This window comes from Calonectris borealis, chromosome 5 (assembly GCF_964195595.1).
Source record: "Calonectris borealis chromosome 5, bCalBor7.hap1.2, whole genome shotgun sequence".
Classification (NCBI taxonomy): Eukaryota; Metazoa; Chordata; class Aves; order Procellariiformes; family Procellariidae; genus Calonectris; species Calonectris borealis.
In genome coordinates this window covers 4,016,933-4,039,494 of record NC_134316.1, presented here as the reverse complement: position 1 = coordinate 4,039,494, position 22,562 = coordinate 4,016,933, and the positions used below count along the sequence as shown (strand labels likewise).

Below are 22,562 nucleotides of genomic sequence, written 5' to 3'. Positions count from 1 at the left end.
CAGCCCGTCAAGAAGCAGCTTTACTGAGTTTCCGGCCATGGCTCGGCCACGCAGTCAGATACCGGCGTCCTGTGCTGGCACAGCCAACCCAGCCCCCGGCCAGGACAAGGGGGACTGCGGCACCACAGCTGGAGCTGGCTGGGCCGGGTCACACCAAGAGCAAAACGCAGCCAGGCCGCCAGCAACCTAGCACAGAAACTCTTTTTTTTTTTTTTATTTCAACATAGTAGTGCTTGGTTACAGTTTAGTGAAGAACAAATAGGTACATTCATTGGCCACAGCTTCCTGTTGCAGCCAGCTGCTGCCTGACTGCAAAGCCAAAACACTGTTAAACCATACCAAAAAAAGAAAGTTTAATGAAAGGCAACTATGCATTAAAAAAGTCATTGTACTTCTCAGCTATAAATTACTTCAGTAAAACACGGGACTGGCCCCAGCAGGAGCGGTCAGAGTTTTGAAATTAACGGCCATCCGTACAAATGAATAAAACCAAAACACTTTGCCAGTCACTCACGAGTACATTAGCAACGAGACTCACTGCCCCGACCTGCCATCCTAATGCCAGGAAGATCGTATTGTTGTTGTGTGCTTCAGTGCAATATGAACAATGAGCCTGTAGCCCTTTAATTTTTTATTTTTTTAATTTTTTTTTTTGCACTACGCTCCTTTCCCTCCAAAGAAAAACTTAAAGTGCTCCTAGTGCTTTGGAATTTAAGCAAGAACAGGGGCCACTAGCGTCACTTACTGTCTTTGGTGACTTATGGGAGAAGAAAGAAGGGCAATGCACCGAGTCCAGGTCCTTCATTAGCTTTGCCATAAGTCAAGCAGCGATTGAGATGGAGCAACCTGTTTCTGCACCCCAGCCGAGACAAGCAGACCAGTCCCTTACACCACAAAAGGTGGCGCAGCCAGGAGAGCCGCGGCAGTCAGGGTGGAGCTCTCTGGTTCAAGTACTAGAGCAAGAGGGATGTGCTGAAAGTTGTCATCTCGGACCCTTCTCCAAAAAGAAGCAGGGGTTGCTCCTTTTTTTGGGCCAGCAAGAGTGAAGCAGGTTAGCAGGGAGAGGCCCGCAAGCCAGCACAGGAGACTACACAGAGGGACAGGGTGTTCTCAGTGTGACAAGTGACACCTAGCTCAGTACAAGCAAGGTGGGTGATCGGGTGACCAGGCCATACTAGTGAGCACACAGCAAGTGAGGAGAGGCTGGGGCTGCCCCAGCGCTTGGGGTTTCTCTCACACAGTGGTGGGACACTGTGGCTGCCTCGAGGTCTCTCCAGCACCAGACCCCAGCCCAGTGTCCCACACCCAAAGCGAGGCAGCACTGTACCACTCCACGCACAGGTAAGTCCTTCCCCCCAGCTGGGTCCATCAGTGTCAGACTTGGGTTTGAACAGCAGGAGCAGCTCTAGGTAGGTTAAAAGCAGTTCCAGTTCAGGTTGTCACTAGAGGTCCCTCCCTGGACCAGTGCCTCCATCTAAGACTGTGTCCAAAGCTGCTTTGCTCATCCCCACATAGGGCTTAGGAACAAGCCAGGAATAACATCAAGCCTCATCTCCAAGAGCCCAATGGAGCTACAGGTCAAACTTGCCTATTTTGGTTAAAGAAACCTCCCAGACTGACCCAGCACACTCAAACCCCATGTACACCAGTAAGCTCTGCTGACACAGCTACTGTGGCTGTAGCTGGGAGGACTCCAGGCCCACAGTCCTGCCCCATGGCAGGGGAGAGTAAGGGAGCCCAGGGACCAGATCCCTGCAGCATCTGCCACTTCCCTCTGCAACAAGCAGGCATTGCCTCCACAAGCAGACAAACACCTCCTGCACCTCAGTGGGGACCCCACCAGTTCATATTCACTTCGGGTTAAAACTCTTGGTTATCTGCTAAATGCAATTTAATACTGAGGGCGAAAAGGGGAGCCCCACCATAGGTGAAGAGGAGCGGGGAGCAGGACTGCTCTCACCACCCACCAGTTAAAGCAGCCCTAGTTTTACATGCGCTTTGGGCCACACGTGTTCCTGCACGCACACTCTTGCTGAGCCAGCTCCAGCTCTAAGCTTTCCCTGAAGGCAGCGGCCTATAAAGTCTTGCCCCCTCACTTGACAGCAGCTACCATCCAAGACAGCCCTCTTCCTTTGCCATAAGCTAGTGGGTTGGTTACAGCGTAGCGATCTTAATGCCAGTAGGAGCACTTGATCTCACCCTCACAGGCCTCTGCTAGGATATGCTTTGAGCTCAGCTTTGAGCCCACAGTCCTAGGTAGGACAGTTCAGCAATCAGGTGAAACAAGGACCAGCAGTCAGAGCAAGACCACACTCAGCCCAGAGGCATCAGCCCTGCTGGGTGTGAATATGGCACAGTATGCTTAAACATTCACCGCAGGAGGCCCTGCCCGTAATGCGCTCAGTTGACAGAGCTTCACACTCCCAAGTGAGTCAGGATGCAGAGTACTTCACGGAACACGTCTTTGCAGGAAGACAGTGCCTCTCCCAGCTATGGATGTGCAATTAAAAGAGTAACTAGAACAGTCTCAGACCAAGCACAGTCTGAGCAAGATTCGTTCCTTCCAAGTGTGCAGATAAAAGTGCAAATATGCATTTGATGTTTCTTTTCTAGTGAGGAAGCTCTGGTGCATTTAGCTGCCAACATCTTGAAGACCAGACCGAGAAAAAGCTTCCAGAGAGTTCAGCTTCACTTTGCTACATGGTACCTTAAAGTCACAGTTCTCTTGCTTACTGCCTGCAGCCACAGGCTCAGTCCTGCTTACAGCTGCAGCAGGTAGTGGAATGTTTGTGTCGATGAGTTAGATGCTTCAGGGAAGAAGGAAAGAGAAAACCAGGTTACAATCCTATACATGAATGCCACTTCTGGGAAGAAAGGGACCTTGCAGCCTCTTCAGTTCTGTGGTGCAGGGTATGAGCTATGGTGATTATTCATCTCCGAGCCGCCCGCGGCAAAGAGCAAGGGGGCACTGTCTGTAGCGGTTCCGCCGAGATGGGGACCCACCGCGTAGCTGTCATTCCCAGCCAGGGACCCATAGCAGCCAGAGCACTGAGGGGTGGCCAAGCTGGGAGGAGAGACAGAAAAACCAAACACGGACTCTTAGAGATGAATAATTTGGCTGTGGCTAGTCTCCACTGCTAGGAGCAACTTCTGCTCCCAGCACTGACCAGGGCATCCAAGTCTGCAGAAGCAGGTTATGACATGCAGGCACGGTATCTCCAAGGAACCTGGCTTTGAGGAAACAGGTACAAGGAGAAGAGCACCAGGACCTACAAAATTGGTCAGCAGAGCCAGAACCTCTGAACCCCTCCCTACACCCCTGGGCAGGTGGAGTTCAGACCCCTGAGCAGCAAGCGAAGGACAGGGCTGTTGGGTTTCCCCTTACAGTTTTGCTGGGGATACCTGACCATTCTCCCCCACACCAGGTGTTCCTGCAGAGCTTTGTCCCAGTTAGCTCCCAGAGACCATGTCCTTCCCAGGACTTCACCACCTCTCATTTTCCCATGGAGAAACTCCTCTGGAGGTCATTTAAGAGCCCTCTGCCCCCACAGCTGAGGAATGATCCCAGCAAGATCAGCCCTCCTGGATGAGGCCTCTGGTCTGTAGCCACTGCATATTTCTACCTGTGAGCACCCAATGCGACATCCACCTCTCAGAGCTGGTCGCTCCTGTTTATAAAAATAGCTCCTTTGAGCTGCAGAAGGGAACAAAAACAAGCTCAGGCAGAAGGCTCCTTGCCCCATCCACCTTGCCCAAGCTGCCTCTCATACCAGATTTTCTTCCTAAGAGCAGAACCCGAGAGCTCTGTTGCTTCCACACAGGGCAGTAGGATGGCAGCCGTGCTTTCACTTGCCCAACAATGCTTACCCTCCTTCTCTGGCCCCAAGCCGTGACAAGTCATCATCGCTGTCGTAGCGCCTCGGATTGTCAAAGAAGTAGGCTCTGGAGCTGTAACTGTGACTATTGACCATCCCCGCTGGAGTCTGTTAAAGAGAAAGGAGTCAGGCCAGAAGTGAGCTAGCTGAGTGTCTTCCCAAAGGCCTGCCCTCCCACCCCAGGCACTTCGGAGCTCCTCCCTGCACAGGGGTACTCAAGCGACAGCAGCTTGCTCAGGCCTACCAAGTTCTGACTCAGTCTCTGAGCCCGGAAGAACAGCACCACGAAAGTCGTTGGCACCAGCTCCCAGAGGAAGAGGACCACTCCAAACACCACATATTCTTCACTGCTCACTTCCACATGCACCTGTGGACAGAAGTTAGAGGTCTCTGTATAATCCTCTCCATCAGGAGAGCTACACAGCTCCCAAAGCTGGACACAGCACACAGCTTAGAACTAGGAATGCAGAGAAACCCTTGCAAAGGCAGGAGTCCCTAAACCAGAATAGACCCCTACCTGACTGCTGCTACTGTTTTTAGTGAGATAGTTCTCTGCAGTGTGCTACCAGGGTACTGTTAGCTCCCTCCCCACACCAATGACTGTCCCTTGCACACAGCCACACCTGATTAAGCGTTGCTTTTCTGCTCTAGTTGACCTGTTCCTCCTCTCCCCCAAAAGAAGAGTTGGCAGGCTAAAATTGAAGAGCACAACAGGGAACCTCTCCTGAAGAAGTAGCCAGATAGAGGAAGATTCAGAGAGCAAGCAGGGCTTCTGAAGGCAGAAAGCCAGCTCATCTGGGGATTCAGCTAAACAGACACCCATACACAGCCCCCTTTTCACCTACACATGCCCTCACAGGATGGTAGAGTAACTGCCTTTCACTTTACTAGCTCTGGATTAGGGGTCACAGACACTTACCTTGTCTGAAAGGTTGTCCCAGCCATAGTTAAAAGGACCAGGAACATTGTCTGGAGATATGGCCACAGCTACCAGGTTATAGCAAGCCCTTGAGGAATACAGAAGAGCGACTACAGATCCCACAAGAATAGCCTGGCAGACAGATGTTCCCTAGAACAGGAAACAAAAACAGTTTTAATACAGGCCTTCCTACAGAGCTGCGATTTCCCACCCCCCCCCCCCGCTTGAATGCATGAGAAACTGTGCAGGCAAGAATGACCTAGAACATTTGTACGTTGTTGCTAAAATACTCAGAGCTGGTTAAGAACTTCCTTGTGTGATGAGTTCACTGCAGTAACAGAGCTATACAGCCAGTGTCACCAGGGAGCAGGGAAGACTCGAGGCACAGGAGTATCGTTCTCAAGATCTTATCAGTCAGCTTCAAACTGGTGGTCCAGAGAGATGCTATCCCACCCACTGCCTTACTGTGGTAGCCTCCAGAAGGCCAATCGACAACCATTACGAAAATCATCTTGCTGCTTCTACACTCTGATCAGATGCTACAGCAGAGACATCCACCTGGCTCATTCACTCTACAGCAGTTTGGCACCCCGACATTGAACACAATGTTTGTCTAGGAAAGAAGCCCAAGTATTTGGGGTGGGCAATTCTGAGAACAGGCAGAAAGACCCAGCACCTGAACCCCAGCACTGCTGTGGGACAAACCAGGCTTTGCTGAGCAGCAAGCTAAAGGCTGGCTAGATGTTGCAGGACCTCTGCCTCCTGCTAGCTGTCCCTGTGCTGGTGAAGACCAGCTTTCCCCACAATGGTTCAGATGCAGTGCTGTCAGAGGGATAGCTGCATGAGGTACCTGAAGGTCACAGTACCTACCTTTGTTTGAAGATCTGCAAGCGTCTCCATTTCTTTGCTAAATACACCCATGAAGCCTTTTAATAGCGACTGGTAGCTACCAGTCACTGCACAGCAGAAGCCAGTAAGTGGGCAGACAGACACATCCCAGCAGCTGACTTGCCTTTGTTTTTAGAGAGACAATCAGCTCAGGAAGCACATCTCATTGACCTGCTCCACATGCAAGCTATGGGTGTGCTAGCTCTATAGCACTTGCTCAAGACCATGTCTTGGAAGAGTGCTGCTAACGGACAAGTCCCCATGACACCACCGAAGCACAACAATGCAGCCTGCTCTAGCGCTGTTAGCTGAGCCCTTGGTATTCGGGATAGCAGCGTAAGAGGCAGAAAGGCTAGTGAAGCAAGTCACCAGCTGACAAGGACCACAGTGTAGGATCTGGCAGCAGCTCAGTAGCACAGCCTCCTTCTCAAGTGTCAAATGGCTCGAACCTTCCTACCTTCAGTGGAGGCAGCAGCCTCACTGGGCCCCTCCAGCCTTGCTGTATTGTTTTGAGTCAGCAGGTTCACAGCTGGAGTTCAGGAGGCAGGACAGCCTTTTCAGGCATTTGTGTAACACTTCTGCTCATCCCCACCCTATTTTTGCAGCTCCTCTGCAACACAAAGTCCGGGGATGCCTCCAAGGCAGGGAAGGGAGACAGCATTTGAATGCAAGAGGCCTTTACCAGACAGTGAGGTTGAGTATTCAACCTGAGAGCAGGCTTCTCTAGAGCGTGTTGTAGAAGAGCACGGCCCCACAGGCAGCCTCAGGCATGTAACTAGAGGAAGTTACTGCATTCATAAACTACTCCTGGGTGAACTTGATAAGTTAATTAGTGTCCAGAGCCAGTCAGAGCTGGATACCTGGGCCATGCAAGCAGGGATGCGAGGTAGTTCTCAGCTTAGTCATGGCTCCTCTGTCTCACTTCAGATCTCCTGCCTGCAATCTGCAGGCTCTGTGGACAGCTGTCACGAGAGCCAGCTAGGCAGCCACTCCCAGCTGCCTATGGCCCACACACCCTGGATTCCGGGCAACCACCGATGCTCTCTGCTGCTTAAGAGGCCCAGACTTCTCCTACAGAAAGCCTCAGCTTCAACCTTGACAGCACAGCTCTGGTTGCCCTCTCAGCTTTCACTCAGCTGTCCTCTCTAAGAGAAGGGGCAGTGGACTGCAGCCACTTGAGTGGTCATGCAGATGGCCTGCTAAGGAACAAGGAGATGCCTCCAGCCACTGCAAGGCAGTTGTCTGGATCCAGAATGTCTTGGTACCAGTGTCTGCTGCAAGGCAGCTTGTCACCCTCTTCATTCTCTTCCTGAGGGGGGACAGAGCCATCCAACAGCCTCCAGGAGCTCTACTCTCCGGGCAGCCTCTCACCGGAGCCAGGCATGGCAGTGCTTTAAGACCATATAGATTCAGCTGATTGAGGGGACATTAGAAATAAGGTCTCTTGCAGGAGGCCAGAGCCCCACTTTCTGACACCTGGAAAGAGGCAATTCAGAGCATATGGGGTGAGGAGCTTTACTACTGGGAAAAGACAGTAGCTCAAAAGTACTACAACCAGGCAGCTGGCTTCCCTGAGCCTGACTACACTCAGGTGCTCAGGTTTTTCCTATAGATGTTTTCAGGCTCATCAAGAGACTGCTGTCTGCCCTTCTCAACAGGCCAGTCACCCTGGAATCACTGCCTTTGATAGGAGCAATATGGCTTCCCAGAGGAAGAGGAGGCAGCTCAAGTGCACACTTAATTGCAGCCTACTGCCACACAAAGATGAGACTGCTGGTGGCTTACCCACTTTCCTACCTGCTTGAGAAGAGCTGTGTATGTTCAGACCTTCACCTGTCCTTCTGCCTTGGGGCAGGACCTACAGCAACTTCTCCTCCCCTTCCAAGAAGCTGATCTCATCCAGGACAGGCGAGCACTGCCTCTGGCTCAAGCAAGCAGGCAGCTAAAGCTGGACTGCTGGGGGGATCACCTTTGCAGAGAATTCTTATCTGCCAGAGATAACAATATGCTACAGACTTTATGTCCTTAGTGACAATATACTGCAGAAACTGCATCTGCTAGTCTTAGAGAACCCTCTCTTCCAATGAAACCCTAAATTATACTTCTAAACCTGAAAAACATAAGGAGCTCATAAGTCTCCTGTCGTGCCAGCAAAGCTGCTGACAATATATTCCCCTAAAACACGCAGGGCGCTTCATTCCTACAGCAGGAGCATGCACTTTCTGGAGGGAGGAGTCCGAGAGCTGCCACCTCCACACTGGAAGGAGTATTTGAGCAAGAGTAGCTCAGGTGCCACCAGGCCAGCATTGCTCTGAGTAAGCACACACAGATCCAGTTGAGAAGCCAGCTGATGATTGTGCAGTTCTAGTGTAGTTGACAAGACATATACCTACCTTAGACTCGAGGTAGACATTTGCTGAAGACATCTTTCCCAGTTTGCACATGCAGCAAGCCAGCGAGATAGCACAGAGGATGAAGAGGCTGTCGTTGACTAGGGCGCGGGCAAGGACTGTCCACCTCAGCTGGTTCTCCGGGACTTCACCATGGATTAACATTGCACAAGTTAAGTTCACAACTAAGAAGAAGAGGCTGGTAAATATGGACCCCAGATACAACAGGACCCTGGAGAGATGGTGGGGGAAAAATGGAGTTCAAGTCAGACAATTCTGGGGTCATTCTCCACCAACCCTCCTGTCTCATCAGGCAAGAGAACCTCCCAGCATGCCCAGTGCTTTGCTGGCTATGAAGATCAGACATTCCAGCAAGTTTCAGTGGTTGTACTGACAGCCCAAGTCTGCAGAGTATTTGTTTGAGCTGCTCTCATAATGCAAGAGCAGTGTAAGTAGTCATGAGTTACAAGACTCATCTTCTGACAGGTTCTTATCTTGCAGATTTTAAGTGTTGTTCTAGCTCTGCATTAACTTCAGTCAATAAACTATGAGTCATCACAACCACTGCAACTTCTTTATTGAAAGCCACTGGAGCTAGCATTTTCCATTGTGGGTTTCCCTGGAAATGGCTAGGAAGCACCTGGGCTGCACACAGGTCCCCCCTATTGCTCAAGCCTTATGCTACAGATCTTCTCTGGGGGTAGAACAGCTCAGAATGACCTCAAGAGTTCATCTAGTTTGCTAGCAGCACCGGTACTAGGATGCTGATGACATGTATGGAGGCATGCAGCACATGCTTTAGCTCCTTGGTACCCTGAAGTTCCCAGTCCTGCTCCAAGGCACAACACTGGGCACTGATCCCTTGTCAGAGCCCAGCTAGGTACAGCATTAGCTCTATTCAGTCTCTGGGGTCTGAAGTTCTCATTCCCAGCACTGCAGCATGAGTTCACCTTAAGCCAGCTTTGAAGGTATCGTTAGAAAAGTATCACTTACTTGTACTTGTTGAATTCAGCTGCACATTTCACTTTGAATATGACCTGGGGGAAAGATTTGCACAGCATTACTTAACATGACCTACAGTTCTCCTTTAAGCTTAGTAAAAATATATACAACAGGGAAGCCAGCGTCCACTTGGACATCCTGAAGGACTCTAGATTATCTGTTAGCACCAAGTCTTGCACTGGACCCACTTGCAAGAAAGACGGGTATTCTTTTTCCTGCAAGAGCCAAGCCCAAATGTAGGTGTCCAATAGGCATAGAATCATTTAGGTTGCAAAAGACATTTAAGATCATCAAGTCCAACTGTAAACCTAACATTGCCAAGTCCACCACTAAACCATGTCCCTATAAACATACTAAATATTTCATATGTGACAAGGACTTTAATAACACCACACCTAAGGACTTGAAGAAAAGCAGGGAGTTTAGCAGTCAGTAGTCACTAAGAACATTCAAAAATACATCTACCAGACCAGTGTTCTGTGCTGCATATTTTAGGACCTCAATCATACTTGATTTCCCTGTTAGAGAAGGCTGCTTCAGCTGCTGTGCTTCAGCAAGACAAATAGCTGATCTAAAATAGCCCTCTGGTATTGGATTATGGACCTGCAGGCTGTAACAAGCATTTGGAGCTCACAGCTCCTCCACCCTCAAAATGTTTGTAGGCCTGAAAAGTAACTCTGAGATGGTAGGAAGTCTTCCAGAGGTGGAAGGCCCAGCCTGCCAAGTTGCATGGCACACTTGACAGACAAGTATATTAGATGACAGTCAGTTATTTGCAGACTATTTCACTCTTCAAAGCAACACACACTCTGTCCAAGAGTGGATCTGGGTTCTGTTAATCTCCTCACCACACAAGGGATTAGGAGACTCAAGCTGAAAGTTGCACAAGAAGAACCAGTGCTTCAAAGCAAAGGCTCACAGGCCTCTCCTCAGACTGCAGGGTACTGAAGCCGTGCCTACACCCTCAGCCATTTGGGTTGGGAAGGCTGAAGAAGAACCATCAGCTCATACTCAGGCAGCCCTACAGCACTCTTTCCAATATGGCAGACAAGCTTTCATGTCCCTTTGGGCTGGAGAGTGGCTCCTGCTGAAGCATACAGGGGCAGAACTTCTAGCCTAAGGAAGTACGGACAGTTTAGGAAGGTCCAAGTCACAGCTCAGATGTGAGCACAGCGGTCCTGCTGCAAGGGGACATGTAACTGGTGCTCACACATGGTCAGGACAAGCAGCAGGAAAGCAGCACGCTGGCAGAGCTACATGGAGCTCGCTTGTCACACAGATTCAGCACAGCCATGGCAGGAACTGCGTTTTGTCCTGTGAGAAATGCAGATCCTGGTACAGACCCCACCAGGAAGGATCCCAGAGTTGAAGGTCACATTCAGTCTCAGACAAAGCTCGTCTCTGACTAGAGACTTTGAAGGAACTTGGCAAGAGGTAGAGAGCCATCTAGCCAGACCCAGCAGACATGTACTTGTGGGGTGAGCACAAGACCACTGTGGGATCACTGCACAGGTGTGGAGGTTTAGTTTCACTGCTTCTGCAAGTAGTCCTCCCCATCAGCTTCCAGACTGTGGCTGCAGTGAAGGATCACTCATCTCTTACAAGGCACTCTTAGTCAGCTTTTTCCCCCCCCGATGGGATTTCTTGGCTCCTGCCTTCCAGTCAGCACTGAGGTAGAGATGGCGCTCTGAAGCTTCAGGAATCAGGCTCCTGCCAACAGGATTTCCAGAGACATTTCAGGATTTGAGGGTTGTCTGATCCACTGTAGTAGTTTCAAACATTTGAAAGCCCTCCTACAGGGCATCGGACAGCTTCAACAACCCTGTTCCGAGGGTCAGTTTCACTATCTGACTCCTCTCCCCCAGTCTGAGGGAGGACGAACTCAAGAAGCGCTTAGTGGGGAACAAGACACAGTACTTCAGCAGAGGGAGGTATCCAGCCCCCCTGGCAGAGGGGCACAGTACTACAAGCAGCATCTGAAGCCCTCTACCATGTTGTCCTGGCCTATTCCAGCCCAGAGAAGTGCAGAAGTGTGGCATAACCCACTCTGAGCCCCAAAGCTCATCTGAGTTACAGGAAACCTGGGCCTTGGAAGGACCATGTGGTGACTTCAAAACAGGACAGAGGAGGATTCAGGGATTTTTTTAGTTTGCCTGTAGGCTACTTTCAAGCACTTTGGGAGTGTCAAAACAGACATCAAGGACATCCTCTTGGTTCAGCACCCATTCGCACAGCATGAAAATCCATTTGAGGTATTTGTACTTCTGCTCTGACTCCCAGAAAAGCAATCCATAACCATAGCCTCTGAACAGCAGAGCAAACAGAGTCCCTGGCTTGTATTCCAGCTGATCAGCCCCTCAGCTGAACAGGGAAATGCCACTAGCTAACAAAAAGATCCTGGCTTCCACAGCTGCAGTAGCCCTGTGCAAGACAGTCTTGCAAGACTCTCCCCTACACCCTCGAGCCCTGAGGACTAAGCCACACAAAGCTATCTCAAGGTTGAGTGCAATGGCAACCTGAGACTCACACTTGGACTGCTGCCACCAAAAGCAGAGGGAGACCATTGCACCAGCCTTACACTTTTATTAGCCCCCAGCTATTTAGTCCTATAACTTCAGGAGAAGAACAGGCATCACTCAGTTTACAGTGGTTTTAGTTATTAAGACATGATAACTCATCTGAAGGTTGCTTTTTCTTCATAGGGGCTGGGTCAGTAGGTGACACCAGTAGTCTTCACATTGCACCTTTGGGTTCTTATCCTTGAGACAATCTTGCAAGGCGTTCAGCACCGGACTAGCTCTGCCGATTTCAAAGCCCAAGGACAGCTGATGTAGAGCTTCTGCTGTGAAGAAGCCCGTGCAGAGCACTCAGTAGGGGAATACAGACCCCTGCCCTCAAACAGGTGCATTATGCCAAGTTGCTAGTAGCAACCCTTGCAAACTGAACAGTTCCTTCAGTTCCTAGCTGAGAGGCCAGCCCCAGAAGTCATGCAGTTGCCTGCTGAAAACAAGGAACCGAGGTCTCAGCTAGCCCAGAGTAGCAGGACTGAGAACATTTACTCCTAAGCAAGCCTTTTCTAACAGTTAGGCAATACTCAGTTGCCTTTCTGGAGCCACAAGTCCTTTGAGCATTTCACATCAGTCACAGACTTGGGAGGAAGGCGAGGCCAAGAAGAGCTACAGACCTCAAAGTCCCCTGTGATGCTGGAGGCTTTTGTTTTTGTGATGAGAGTGGATATATTTCACGAAAGTGAATACCTTGCTCACATCACTGAGCCCAGAAAGTGAACTTACTAAGAGCATGTTCTCAGAGCATTGTTTAAGAAACCCACTCATCCTTAGAAGGTGTACTGGAGGTGTCACCTCCAAAAGAGGATGACAAGTGACAGACACTACATTCCATAGATGGCTCTAAGGACCACTTTCGGTACCTGTACAAGACAGGACCTTAGCTCTCTCGTTGAGCCTCAGATAGCACTTCAGCTTGGTTTTGGTACAGCCATTCACAACAGATCTGACAGATCCAGGAGAGCCAGAAACTTGTCATTGTCTGTCTGATGGAATCGAAGTCTCTTTTGCTCCATAAAGAAATCATGAGTTTGGGCTCTGCAGATACAAGACATAAGCATTTCCTGCCTTGACATGAACACAGCCCTCACTCGGTTGCAAGAGCATCCACAGACGATTAGATTCCTTCTCTCACCACAGTCATTTAGCAGCGAGCATCAGAGCAGAGCACAGACTATTCTGGGACTACACCCCATAACAAGTGTTCAAGCCCCCACCCACCCCTCAGAGGAAAAGTTGGAACTATCTGTGAGGAGGATCTCTCACCATCCCCACTAATACTGAGATCATCCTATGCCATCATGAACACAGGGTGCAACTTCCATGTACCCTGATTTCCTAGAATAGCTGGTTGCTGGCATGGCCACCTGTTCATTCAGGAACCATGGGGCCCATGGGAATCATCAGCTATGGGATGGAGCAGTTTTGAGTTTAAGTGACCCCTTACCAGCTGTCCCTCTGAGGCAGAGGGCACATGCTAGACAAGGAAGATGGAAGAGTGCAAGAATGGATGGAGGCTTTTTCCAGTTTTCCATCTGAGAAGGCAGGAAAATACCGGACAGCAAGGACAAACAGCTCCCAGGCTGGATGCTCCTTCCATGCATGTCTGCTCCAGTGCAATTAGAGCAGCAAGGGATGAAAAAGGCTGATGTCATCTGAGCAGATGGAGCACTTAAAGAAACACAGACAGGTTAAGGGATATGGCCACACCAGTCTGGCAGAGCAGCCCGTCGGAGCCTCACCACTCCAGCAGAAGGCCTTACTCATTGTGGCACACAGCTGCTGACTCCTAAGTGAGGCAAGGATGCCAAGTGCTCAAGAAGGTCTTTGAAAGGGTCAAGATGGAGGTTCTTGTGGCTACACTTCCATGTACTGTGTTCCTGACTGACCTGAGGGAAAGCACAAATTGGCAGACTCTTGGGAAAGGTAGCATTACTCAAGCAGAGGTCTAGCTGGCAGCAGAGAAGCACCCTGGGTTGGATATCTGAGCCATTGTTCTGCCTGTCTGAGGCAAGATCGGGAGTGGATCTGAGGAATTCTGACCTGATGTACTGTGAACTTCAGATTTTCTGGAAAGGAACTCCTTCTGTTACAAGCTGAAACAGAAAGGAAGAAACGCTCCCAAGCAAAAGGTATTACACCTTTGGATGTTCCAGGTGGAACTAAGGCAGTGACAAAAAGAAACTGTCACCACCAAATAAGCATCCACATGCATTTTGTCAGGCCTCCATGTCCCCTCAGGAATCTCAGGGGCCAAGAGGGGACAGGAGAAGGATAGCCTCTCCTCACAGAAAGGAGCAACACTATGCAGTTTCATGACTTTGAATTTCAGCCCCAGAACAGCCTGGAGTGCAAAATAATGCTAGCTCTCCATGGGTATTTGTTGTTTCCTGGAGCTCTTCCCCCACCCAGCACCATTTCATCCTCAGCTTACACATAGCCTGAGGAGCTCCGTAAATCAAGCAAGATTAGCTCAAATAACATAGCACAGGCCACATTTTCTTCCATGCTTAGACAGATGCCATTTCTCCAGCATCTCTACAAAGGAGGCACTGTGTACAAAGACAATTAGTCAGGCCTTCAGCACAGAAGCAGCCTATGCTTTTATCTGAAGACATCTCAGACCAGGATGCCACCCCTGGAGTAGCAGAAGGCCAATGCCCTTCTACAGGTTGCTACTAACTGGCCCTTAAGTACCAGGTACGGATGGGCCCTCCACAGCAGCTTCTGCTTGAAGTCACACTAGTAAACACACCAGTCATCTCTAGATCTTGAGCCACTTCAGCTAAACTGCTGTGGTTCCACCATAGCTTCTCTCCTTCCTCCAGGTAGTGACAATTCTTGTTTAATGACACCCTAAGCCCCCTTGACACAACTCCTCCTGTGCTTTAAGAGAAGCACTGAACACAGCCAAGCCAGGCGCATCTCAGTTAGCTACCAGCACATGGCACCCTTCTGTCAAGAGAAGGGTGGGCTAGTTTTATCAGCCTGTTCCCCAAGCAGAGCAAGCCAAATATGACTACTCAGCATCATTTCTTTTGTTAAAATGGAAGCCAGAAAAGCAAAGGCTTTCAGTCCATCTAGCTGCACCCTTTCTCCAAACCTCTGGAGCTGCAGGCTTCACTACCTACCACCACTGTGAGATCACCCACAAATACCACAAAGCGCTGGACACCCATGCTGCTTGCGACAGCCAAGGGTCAGACCCTCTCTGTAACTAAGCATGCATACCCATTTTAATAAGTCATTTTATCCTTCCCCACTCTAGATTCTGAGCTCTTATTTCCTCAGACAGGATTTCCCTTGGCTCTAGGTCTTCAAGGAGAAAGAAATACAGTATATTCAGCCAGAGTCCACTGAAAAACAGATATTGTGGGAGGAAGGGAAGCCTGAGAACCAATTTGAATTTACTTTGCCGTTCTTTAAAGGAGCCTTTTAACAAGCCTGCAAAGAGGCAAATCTCCTGTCAAGTCCAGTGACCTAGAGGAAAACAGAAATCTGGCCACTTTGTGGTACCAGAACATGGGAACCCTTCCTCAGCTTGCCTTTCAAGGAACACACAAACACCTACTAGTTGGAGCAATTGGTAGGTCAGGCTCCCTTTAACAGACAAGATGGATTATGCACACTATGCACCATTTGTTATTTTGCTGCCACTCGATCAGCAGCATATCTAACACCAACGGCTTTTGCAGCGGGCAGTTTACCCCAGCTTCCAGGTGTTTGTGTCAGAGGGGGAAGAACCAAAACAGCTGAACAACCCAATTGCTCCAAGTCTCACATTATCATGTGAATGTTGATGTCCTCGGGAAAATGAAATCATAACTCCCATCGGTCACACATCGGAACGATGGAGCGATTTCGCTGTGTGTTAGCGATTCCTTTGTGAGGCTGGCGAACAGCTGAGAGCTGCAGAGCAAAGAATCTGAACAACAACAACAAAGCTGGAAGGAAAGTACTGCCTATTTATGAAACAAGTCACCAAACTGGAAGGCAGGCAAGCAAAGGGCTGCTCACAAGAAACTGGAGCAGAAACAAAATATTCAGAGGAGGAAGGGGAGGGGAGAGCCAAGGCTTTAAAAGATAAAGACAAGTGAAAGGACTAGAGAAAGAAGGATAAAAATCACAAAACAAGTGATGTGAAACCTAGAAAAGGAGGAATACAGCTCAGCAACAATAACAAGCAGCTCTGCACTGTCCCAGAAGCGATCATTGTGCTAGGAAGGGGCCCACCTCTCCAGCCCCAGGCTGTTGTCAGGGAGGCAGAGGGATCTCAGGGTTTTTGTCTGACAACAAGCTGCAGAACAACAAGCCCAGTTCACAGCGGAGCGGAGAGATGGAGAGAAGGAGGGAGCGCAGCAACAATAGCAGAAGAGGCTCTAGCTGGTGACGTAATGGTTGGCATCAATCCAGGCCAGAGCAGCCCCTGCTGCTGCCACTTTCTGGTCCCCTTTAGAGAAGGGGAATCAATTAAAAAAAAAAAAGATGCAAAACAGTCCCCCCAGGGGACCCCCGTGGCACTGCCACCCCTCGTAGGGTTGCAAAGGGGAAAGCCCCACCTGAGAACAGGGCACATCTCTGCACACCCACACCCCCTCCCCCTCCAAACCCCAGATTCAGGGCATGTCCATGCCTGCTCCCCCCCGTGCCACCCTACAGAGTCTGCATTCAAGGCACACCCCTGCACCCCACTACCCTGACGCTAGGATCCAGGGCACACTTTTTGTTCACCCCCCCCATCCCACCCCACCCTGGATTCAGTACATAATCCCTGTGCCTCCCCCCAAGCCTGGATTGAGGGCACACTCCTGCATCTCCCCAACCTGCCCCAAAGCCTACATTGAGGGCAGACCTCGCAGCACCCTCTCCCACCGAGCCTGGTCAGGTCACACCTCCACACACACCCCCCTCCATCCCACCCCAAAGCCTGGCACACTTCTGTGCACCTCCAAGTTTGGTGGGGGGTGGCTGAAGAGCAGCCTTTAGCCCCAGCGTCCTGCAGGGTGGGGGTCTGGTGTGCCCCCGCCTCCCCTAAAGAAAAAACTTACCTCAGCGAAATAGAGGTTGAGGAGGCAGAGGCTGGAGAAGAGCAGGCAGCCGGGCAGGCAGTAGAGGAGCCAGTGGGCGAAGGGCTGCTGGAGGCGGAGGGCCTGCAGGGAGTTCTGCAGGTAGAAGGAGAAGAGGGTGGTCCTGAGGGCTGCCCAGAGCAGGCAGAGGAAGAGGCAGAGCGTGTGGTAGCTCAACCGCCGCTCCCGGTAGTAGAGGAGCAGCCAGAGCTGCAGGTAGGCGAAGAGGAAGAGGGCGGCGTAGAGCGCCGTGTGGAGCACGGTCAGCCCCAGCTCCACAGCGTAGGGCACGGCGGCCCCCTCAGCCAGGGCCGCCCCCTCAGCGAGGGCCGCCGCCGCTGCCGTCGTCGCGCTCATGGGGCAGCGGGAGGCAACGGCCCGCCAACGGTCGCCGCGCGCGCCCGCCCCGCCCCTCCCCTCAGCCCCGGCTGGACACCCCCATGCAACAAAGGGGAGCCCCCCTCCTCCTCCTCCCGCACGCCCGCCCTCCTGGCTGCGCCGCGCGCCCGCCCGCCGCCAAACAACTCTCTGCCGGGGACAATCAGCTGAGCCCGATTATTTGAGGCGCTCGCTCCTGACAGCGCGCGCTCCCCATTGGCTCTCTGCCGGCCCGCCCCCACCGCGCCCATCCGCCCCGCCGAGTGGTCGCCGCCGCCTGTCACTCACGGCCGCCCCCGCCGGTCTCCTCTTGCTTCTTGGGTTGCCGCCGCCGCCCGCCTCCTCGCTTTCCCTCCCCGCCTACCTCGAGCGGCGGGCGGAGGCGCCGCCTCCCGCGCCCTGCCGGGGCGGGAGCAGGCGGCCGTGGGGGCGGCCGCGGGGTGCGCGGGGCGGCGGGGTGGCTCCAGGGGCGGCCCCGGGGGGCAACCGGGAGCAGCTCGGGGGGTCCCCGCAGCAACAGAGGCAGAGAGCCTCCGCCTTGTGGGGCCGGCTCTAGCAGCGCTGTACCTGCGGGGTACAGCGGGGGGGGGGGTCGGGGGGTCCTGGAGGAAGCAGGGAGCTTTCCTAGAGGGGTCCCTGGAGTTTCGGGGGGATCCAGGCACCCCCAGCAGCCTGCGTGAGTGTGCAGGAGGAAGCCCCACTGCGGAAGGTGCAGGCTGGGTCTGCGGTGTTGTGGGGATGTCTAAGTGTAGCTCAGAGAAGGTCTGTTCCATATGGGCAGCAGTCCTATGGCTGTAGGGGAAGCTCAGAGATCGCAGCAGTTGAGAGACCCCCCCGGTACCGAGAGATCTCGGCTCTGGTCTCAGAGATCCCATTGCTGGAAGGGCCAGACTGGCACAGACCCTATTTTTGGCATCCCAGATTTCTCCAGCCAGGCCGCCGACACAGGGGACTGCCGGGGCCAAGGGGAGACCTCCACGCGTGATGCTCCATACGTGGAGGGAGGAGGACATCAGCCTGAATGCTCAGGACACCCAGGTAGGTGACATCCCTAAGCCATCTTGGAGGCAGCTCAGCAATGTCCATCATCACGGTGCCAGCTGCTTTCCAGGGGCTTTGGGGGACTGGGCCCCAGGGACAGACTAAATGGGGGCAGCGGGGCAGCAGCGGTGGGTGACGCTGCGGGCTGTCTGCTGTGCGCGGGCAGGGAAGCGCTCCTCTCCCGGGGTGGGTAGAGGGAAAGGCTGTAGCGTGTCCCTCCTGCAGCCTTGGCTAGCAAGCCAGGCCCAGCTGGGCTACTGGGTACTGGGAAGTGGGACCTGGAAGTGAAAATGAAAGTGAAACTCTCCGGGAAGTGGCAGGAGATGGGGCAGCGTGGGAGCATCACTGCAAAAAAAACAGCTTGGCAAAGCACACTGGGCAACAGACTGGGATGCGCTTTGATGTGGATGTGTTTCCCACCTCTGCTGCTGATCCTTGAGAAGGATCCCTGCGCTGCAAGATGCTGCTCCCGCAGCTGACCGCAGCCGCCCCTGTAGGCACCCTCATCCCCTGACTGCAGGTCTGTATCTTGCATTTGCACTGAAAATCAGGCACGTCTGGTGCAGGGGGTCAGAGGCTGGGGGAAAGGTGGCAGCGCAGAGTGGAGCTCCGTTATCATCCGACGTGGTGTGCCAGATGTGTCTCCGGTCTCGTGAGCTGCCCCGGCGTGGATTTGCGCCATGGGCTGATTACACAGCAATCTGCAACATCCTTAAAATGCTGCTGGTTGAAAAGTGTGCTTGCCTGTGCACAAAAAGCCTGTCAGCACTCTGGCTTGAAACAGCATTTGTGGATAAATGTAGGATAAATACCTCTGCAACGAGGCTCTGATATCTGACTGGAAGCAGTGCACGAGTCTGCTGTGGGTCCCGGCATCGCAGCCTGGCTGGGAGGCTTGTCGGGGCATCCAGCGTGGGTGGAAACATCTTCCCGCAGCTGTAGGGTCACGGCCACAGCAGCACATGATGGGGGGACATGGCTTTAGGGGCCTCACAGTTGCAGGTTGCAACCCCTGCCTCTTCCGCAGGCTGCTGGGGAGAAGGGACGGGTGGGAAGGGCCAGCAGGTATTTCAGACTGATGATTGCAGGCCCATCCCGAAGTGATAGAGAACAATCTCAATGCTGTCCCAGCTGGGGAACTGCAGCTTCTTCACCTTATTCAAGTCAGCTGGGTCAAAGAACTTGCCTTTGGAAAGTTTGAAAGGAGCTTGGTTGAGCTCTGTTCCAGCAAAACTGGGTAGTGATAATTAACCTGACTTGTCTGCTGCTTAGGAAAAGGCTGGTGCTGGCCACTTTTTCAAAGGTGAGCAGGGAAGGGGAGCATGTAATGAAAAATATGCAAAATAATGCAATATTTGGTAAGGAAGTGAGGTTATTGCTGGGCAGCCATAGGATTCCATAAAACTACACATAACCTCACCTGGGAGAAAAAGAAGACTTAAATATTGCTTGACATCAGCAATATTTCAGCAGTTGTCAGCAGTAGATGTCAACAGTTGTCAGGCGTGTGACTTGGAGTTATGTGGTCTTCTGATGAATTAAAAACCAGCAGGACAAACCTACCCCCCCCAGGCAGTGAAGTGGCCACAGGGACAGTTTCACGTAGTGGGTTGTCACTGGAGCGTCAGCGTCATCCAGATACGCTTCAGTGGGATCCCAGGGATGCTTTCTTTGGCCCTGAAGAGCCAATTTATCATCTCTTCAGGAGGAAAGAAATTTACAGACAATACAGCTGTTGGGACAGCTTCCATCTTGGGGCAAGCTGGCTGCAAGCAAGTTGGATGCATTTAGGAAGGGCTTGCTGGTCGGGCAGTGACGTGTGGCTGGAGGATGGATCCACAGAGCAAAAGGCTGGAACAGAGAGCTTTTCAGGGAGTTTTTCTGGATCCCCTAAAGGAAACCGTGTGTGCACGGTCCAAAGTGCAAGAAGAGCTGTCGGCGTTATGCTCTCCCTTGCATTTTTCAGCAGGAGCAGCAGCAGGCTTATTTGGGCTGGGGCAGGGAGAGTGCTTCGGCCTGTTTAGCTTGCTGTAGCTAAGGGGTTGAGTCAGCCCTGTGTGGATTTGGGGGCTGTTATGTGTTCCCTCTGCCAGCAAATTGGGGAGGGCAGCACACTGGTTAACTGCTGCCAGAAGGGCATGAAAGGTAGGCAAGCGTGGCTGCCAAAAAAAACCATACCAACTGGGTGGGGGGTGAATGACCTGCTGCATCAAAAGGCCTGATCTGTGTTGATCATCACAGGAGAGGCTGAAGTGACTCCATTTAGCAGCATCCTGAATGCTCCTGGTTTAGGAGCATCTACCTAAGGAGTTAAAACTGAGGGCTCTGCAGGCTGGAAAATGCCGATATAATGAGATAAAACGAAGGGGGAGCAGCAGTGTAACATGTTTGGACCAGACATAAAGTGTAGGGTTTTTGTAAGAAGGTAACTGATCACCAGGAGGAAAATACCCTACTGAGGGATGTGGGAGTTTTTACATCACTGGCATTTAAGTCCAGGTTGATGGTGTTTCTCCTGGGTTCAGGGAGCCCATGGATGATGGAGATGGTACCCGGCTGGCTGTGCAGTCCAGGACAGTGGTTCTCCCTTGCCTTGTGTATCTTAAAAGCCACCCCACATCACCCTCCGTTGAATTAAATATGCGGCAGCTTCCTCGGTGGTAAATATTGGCAGCCGGGGGCTCTGTGAGGCGAGGTGTCAGGGAAAGCAGATGGGATCACAGAGGTGATGCGGGGATCCCAGCCCGGAGTTACCATTGCAGGATTCCCAAGCAAAACTGGTGTGGCACAAGCAATTTATGCCAACGCAAGAGTTTCTGGGGTGTCTCTGGTGTATTTGGTTTCATTTTAGGTCATCTATAGTGGCCTTAACCACTTTGCCTGGCTCTGTCTTGGAGGTATGACAGTGAAAACATGATCCAGGTCTTGCATACGGTCTATGCTGTGCTAGGCTGCCCCATGGCCCGTGGGCATAAGGGTTTCCCAGCAGTGGCACAGAGCTGGTTCACACATCCCTGGTATTTTCACACATCTCTGGTATTCCTGCAAGTGGCTGTGGTGCAGGGTTCTGGCTGTTTCCAGCCCTATGGTGTTAATTTTCCATTGATGGAAAAGAGGTGAAATGACCTAAAAGCTGAATATTTGAGTCTGGATTGATGGGGCACAGAGGGAAGCTGCTGGGCAGGACAGAGTAATGAGGAGGTGAGAAGACATGAGTAAGGAAGGGATGAGCACACATTTTTGTGTGAAGGGCGAGAAAGGCATGGCGAGGAGCGGGGTTGAGGGTGGTGGGACAGAGTGAGGGGTCGTGGCGGGGCAGACAGGGCTGGCTTCGGGAGAGGTGCAAGGAGAAGAGCAACAGTCACACAGGCACGTGGAGAGGGCAGAAGGTGGATGCTAGAAAAACTACAAGAGGAGACATGAAGACAGATCGAGGCTGGGTAGAGGCTGGAGTTGTGTTTTAAACTGCTGGCACACTCCTCCAGGTATAATGCCGTGAAGTCTTTGGGTCATTGGAGGCTGCTCCTCTTGCCTCCTTGACAGTAAGCTCTCCCATTTGACCTGGGCTGGTTCCCACATGCCAGGATTGAGTTTATTTTTCCATCCCACTGTAGCCAAGTTTGTAATTTAATAAACATCACCCCTCCCGCCCCGATCTCCGTCCCCTCTGTAAGCCAGAGGAACAGATGGGAGGGCAAAGGACCAGAAATGCCTGGCACTTCCCAAAGCTGGAAAGGAGAGAACTGGAGACTTTCAGATGAAAAGAAAAAAATTCATGTCTTTCTCAGCTCTGTCTTTGTTCCTTTGTGCCGTTCAGGCCTGATCCAAACACCGCACCCACACGAGAGGGAGCCTGTGAAGGTTGAGCATGCCTGGCTTTCACTAACTCCCCGCTTTTGGAGCAAGGCAGAGGGACTTTGCCTGCTTGTTTTTGAGCATTTGAGTTTGGGTTCGTCACAGAGCAACGATAGTAAGCTGACAGCATCTGACAGGGTGCTGGCGGGAATGACAGTCCATGGACACAGGGGCATTTGTTAATGAAAACAGCTGCAGCTCACGATGCAAAGCAAACAGCTTCTACATGGCTTCAATACCAGCTTTGTCTCATCGTTGACCAGGGACCAGCCATGCTCTTGCACACTCAGTAGCAAAAGCCGATACCTGGAGAGCAGGCTGCGAAGGAACCTGGTGTTAAACAGGGGAATGAAGTGAGAAGAAGGTATTTTCTCATCCTGTAGTGGTTGTCCACATGAAGCTCTCCTGAGCCCCTTAACCTGAGGAAGAAGAGTTAAACAGCTGTGGCAGGGCAGCCTGGGCAGGGCTGCTGGTGAACCCCGGCAGCAGACTTGCACGCTTGGTCTTTGCCCCGTTCTCTGAAGCATCTCACAGATTTCCATGGCTCCTTTCCTAACCAGCTCCACGTGGAGACCCAGCGT

General features: G+C 51.9%; 2 protein-coding genes across 2 annotated transcripts in view; one reads left to right on the top strand and one right to left on the bottom strand.

Moving 5' to 3' along the window:
- Positions 1–336: 336 nt before the first annotated feature.
- On the bottom strand, positions 337–17,116 carry GPR137C (G protein-coupled receptor 137C). Its single transcript, XM_075150744.1, has 7 exons — positions 16,690–17,116; positions 9,066–9,109; positions 8,076–8,304; positions 4,795–4,944; positions 4,120–4,242; positions 3,868–3,983; positions 337–3,064 (listed from the first exon to the last, which is right to left on the bottom strand). The coding sequence occupies exons 1-7, from the start codon at positions 17,062–17,064 to the stop codon at positions 2,893–2,895; spliced, it is 1,209 nt and encodes a 402-aa protein (XP_075006845.1). The 5' UTR covers positions 17,065–17,116; the 3' UTR covers positions 337–2,892.
- Positions 17,117–17,726: 610 nt separating this feature from the next.
- TXNDC16 (thioredoxin domain containing 16) overlaps positions 17,727–22,562 on the top strand; it is a 40,326-nt gene continuing 35,490 nt past the window's right edge. The window contains exon 1 of the mRNA XM_075150743.1: positions 17,727–18,123. Coding sequence (XP_075006844.1) covers positions 17,859–18,123 — 265 coding nt within the window. The 5' untranslated portion in view covers positions 17,727–17,858. The remainder of the gene's footprint in view (positions 18,124–22,562) is intronic.

Bases quoted from the DNA above. Each gene is read 5' to 3' on its own strand.
- GPR137C (XM_075150744.1), bottom strand. From the start codon at position 17,064: ATGAGCGCGACGACGGCAGCGGCGGCGGCCCTCGCTGAGGGGGCGGCC. The intron at 8,305-9,065 runs GTAAGTGATACT...CCATCTCTCCAG, and splicing joins GCTGAATTCAACAAGTACAA to GGTCCTGTTGTATCTGGGGT. The intron at 4,945-8,075 runs GTAGGTATATGT...TTCCTGTTCTAG, and splicing joins ATGTCTACCTCGAGTCTAAG to GGAACATCTGTCTGCCAGGC.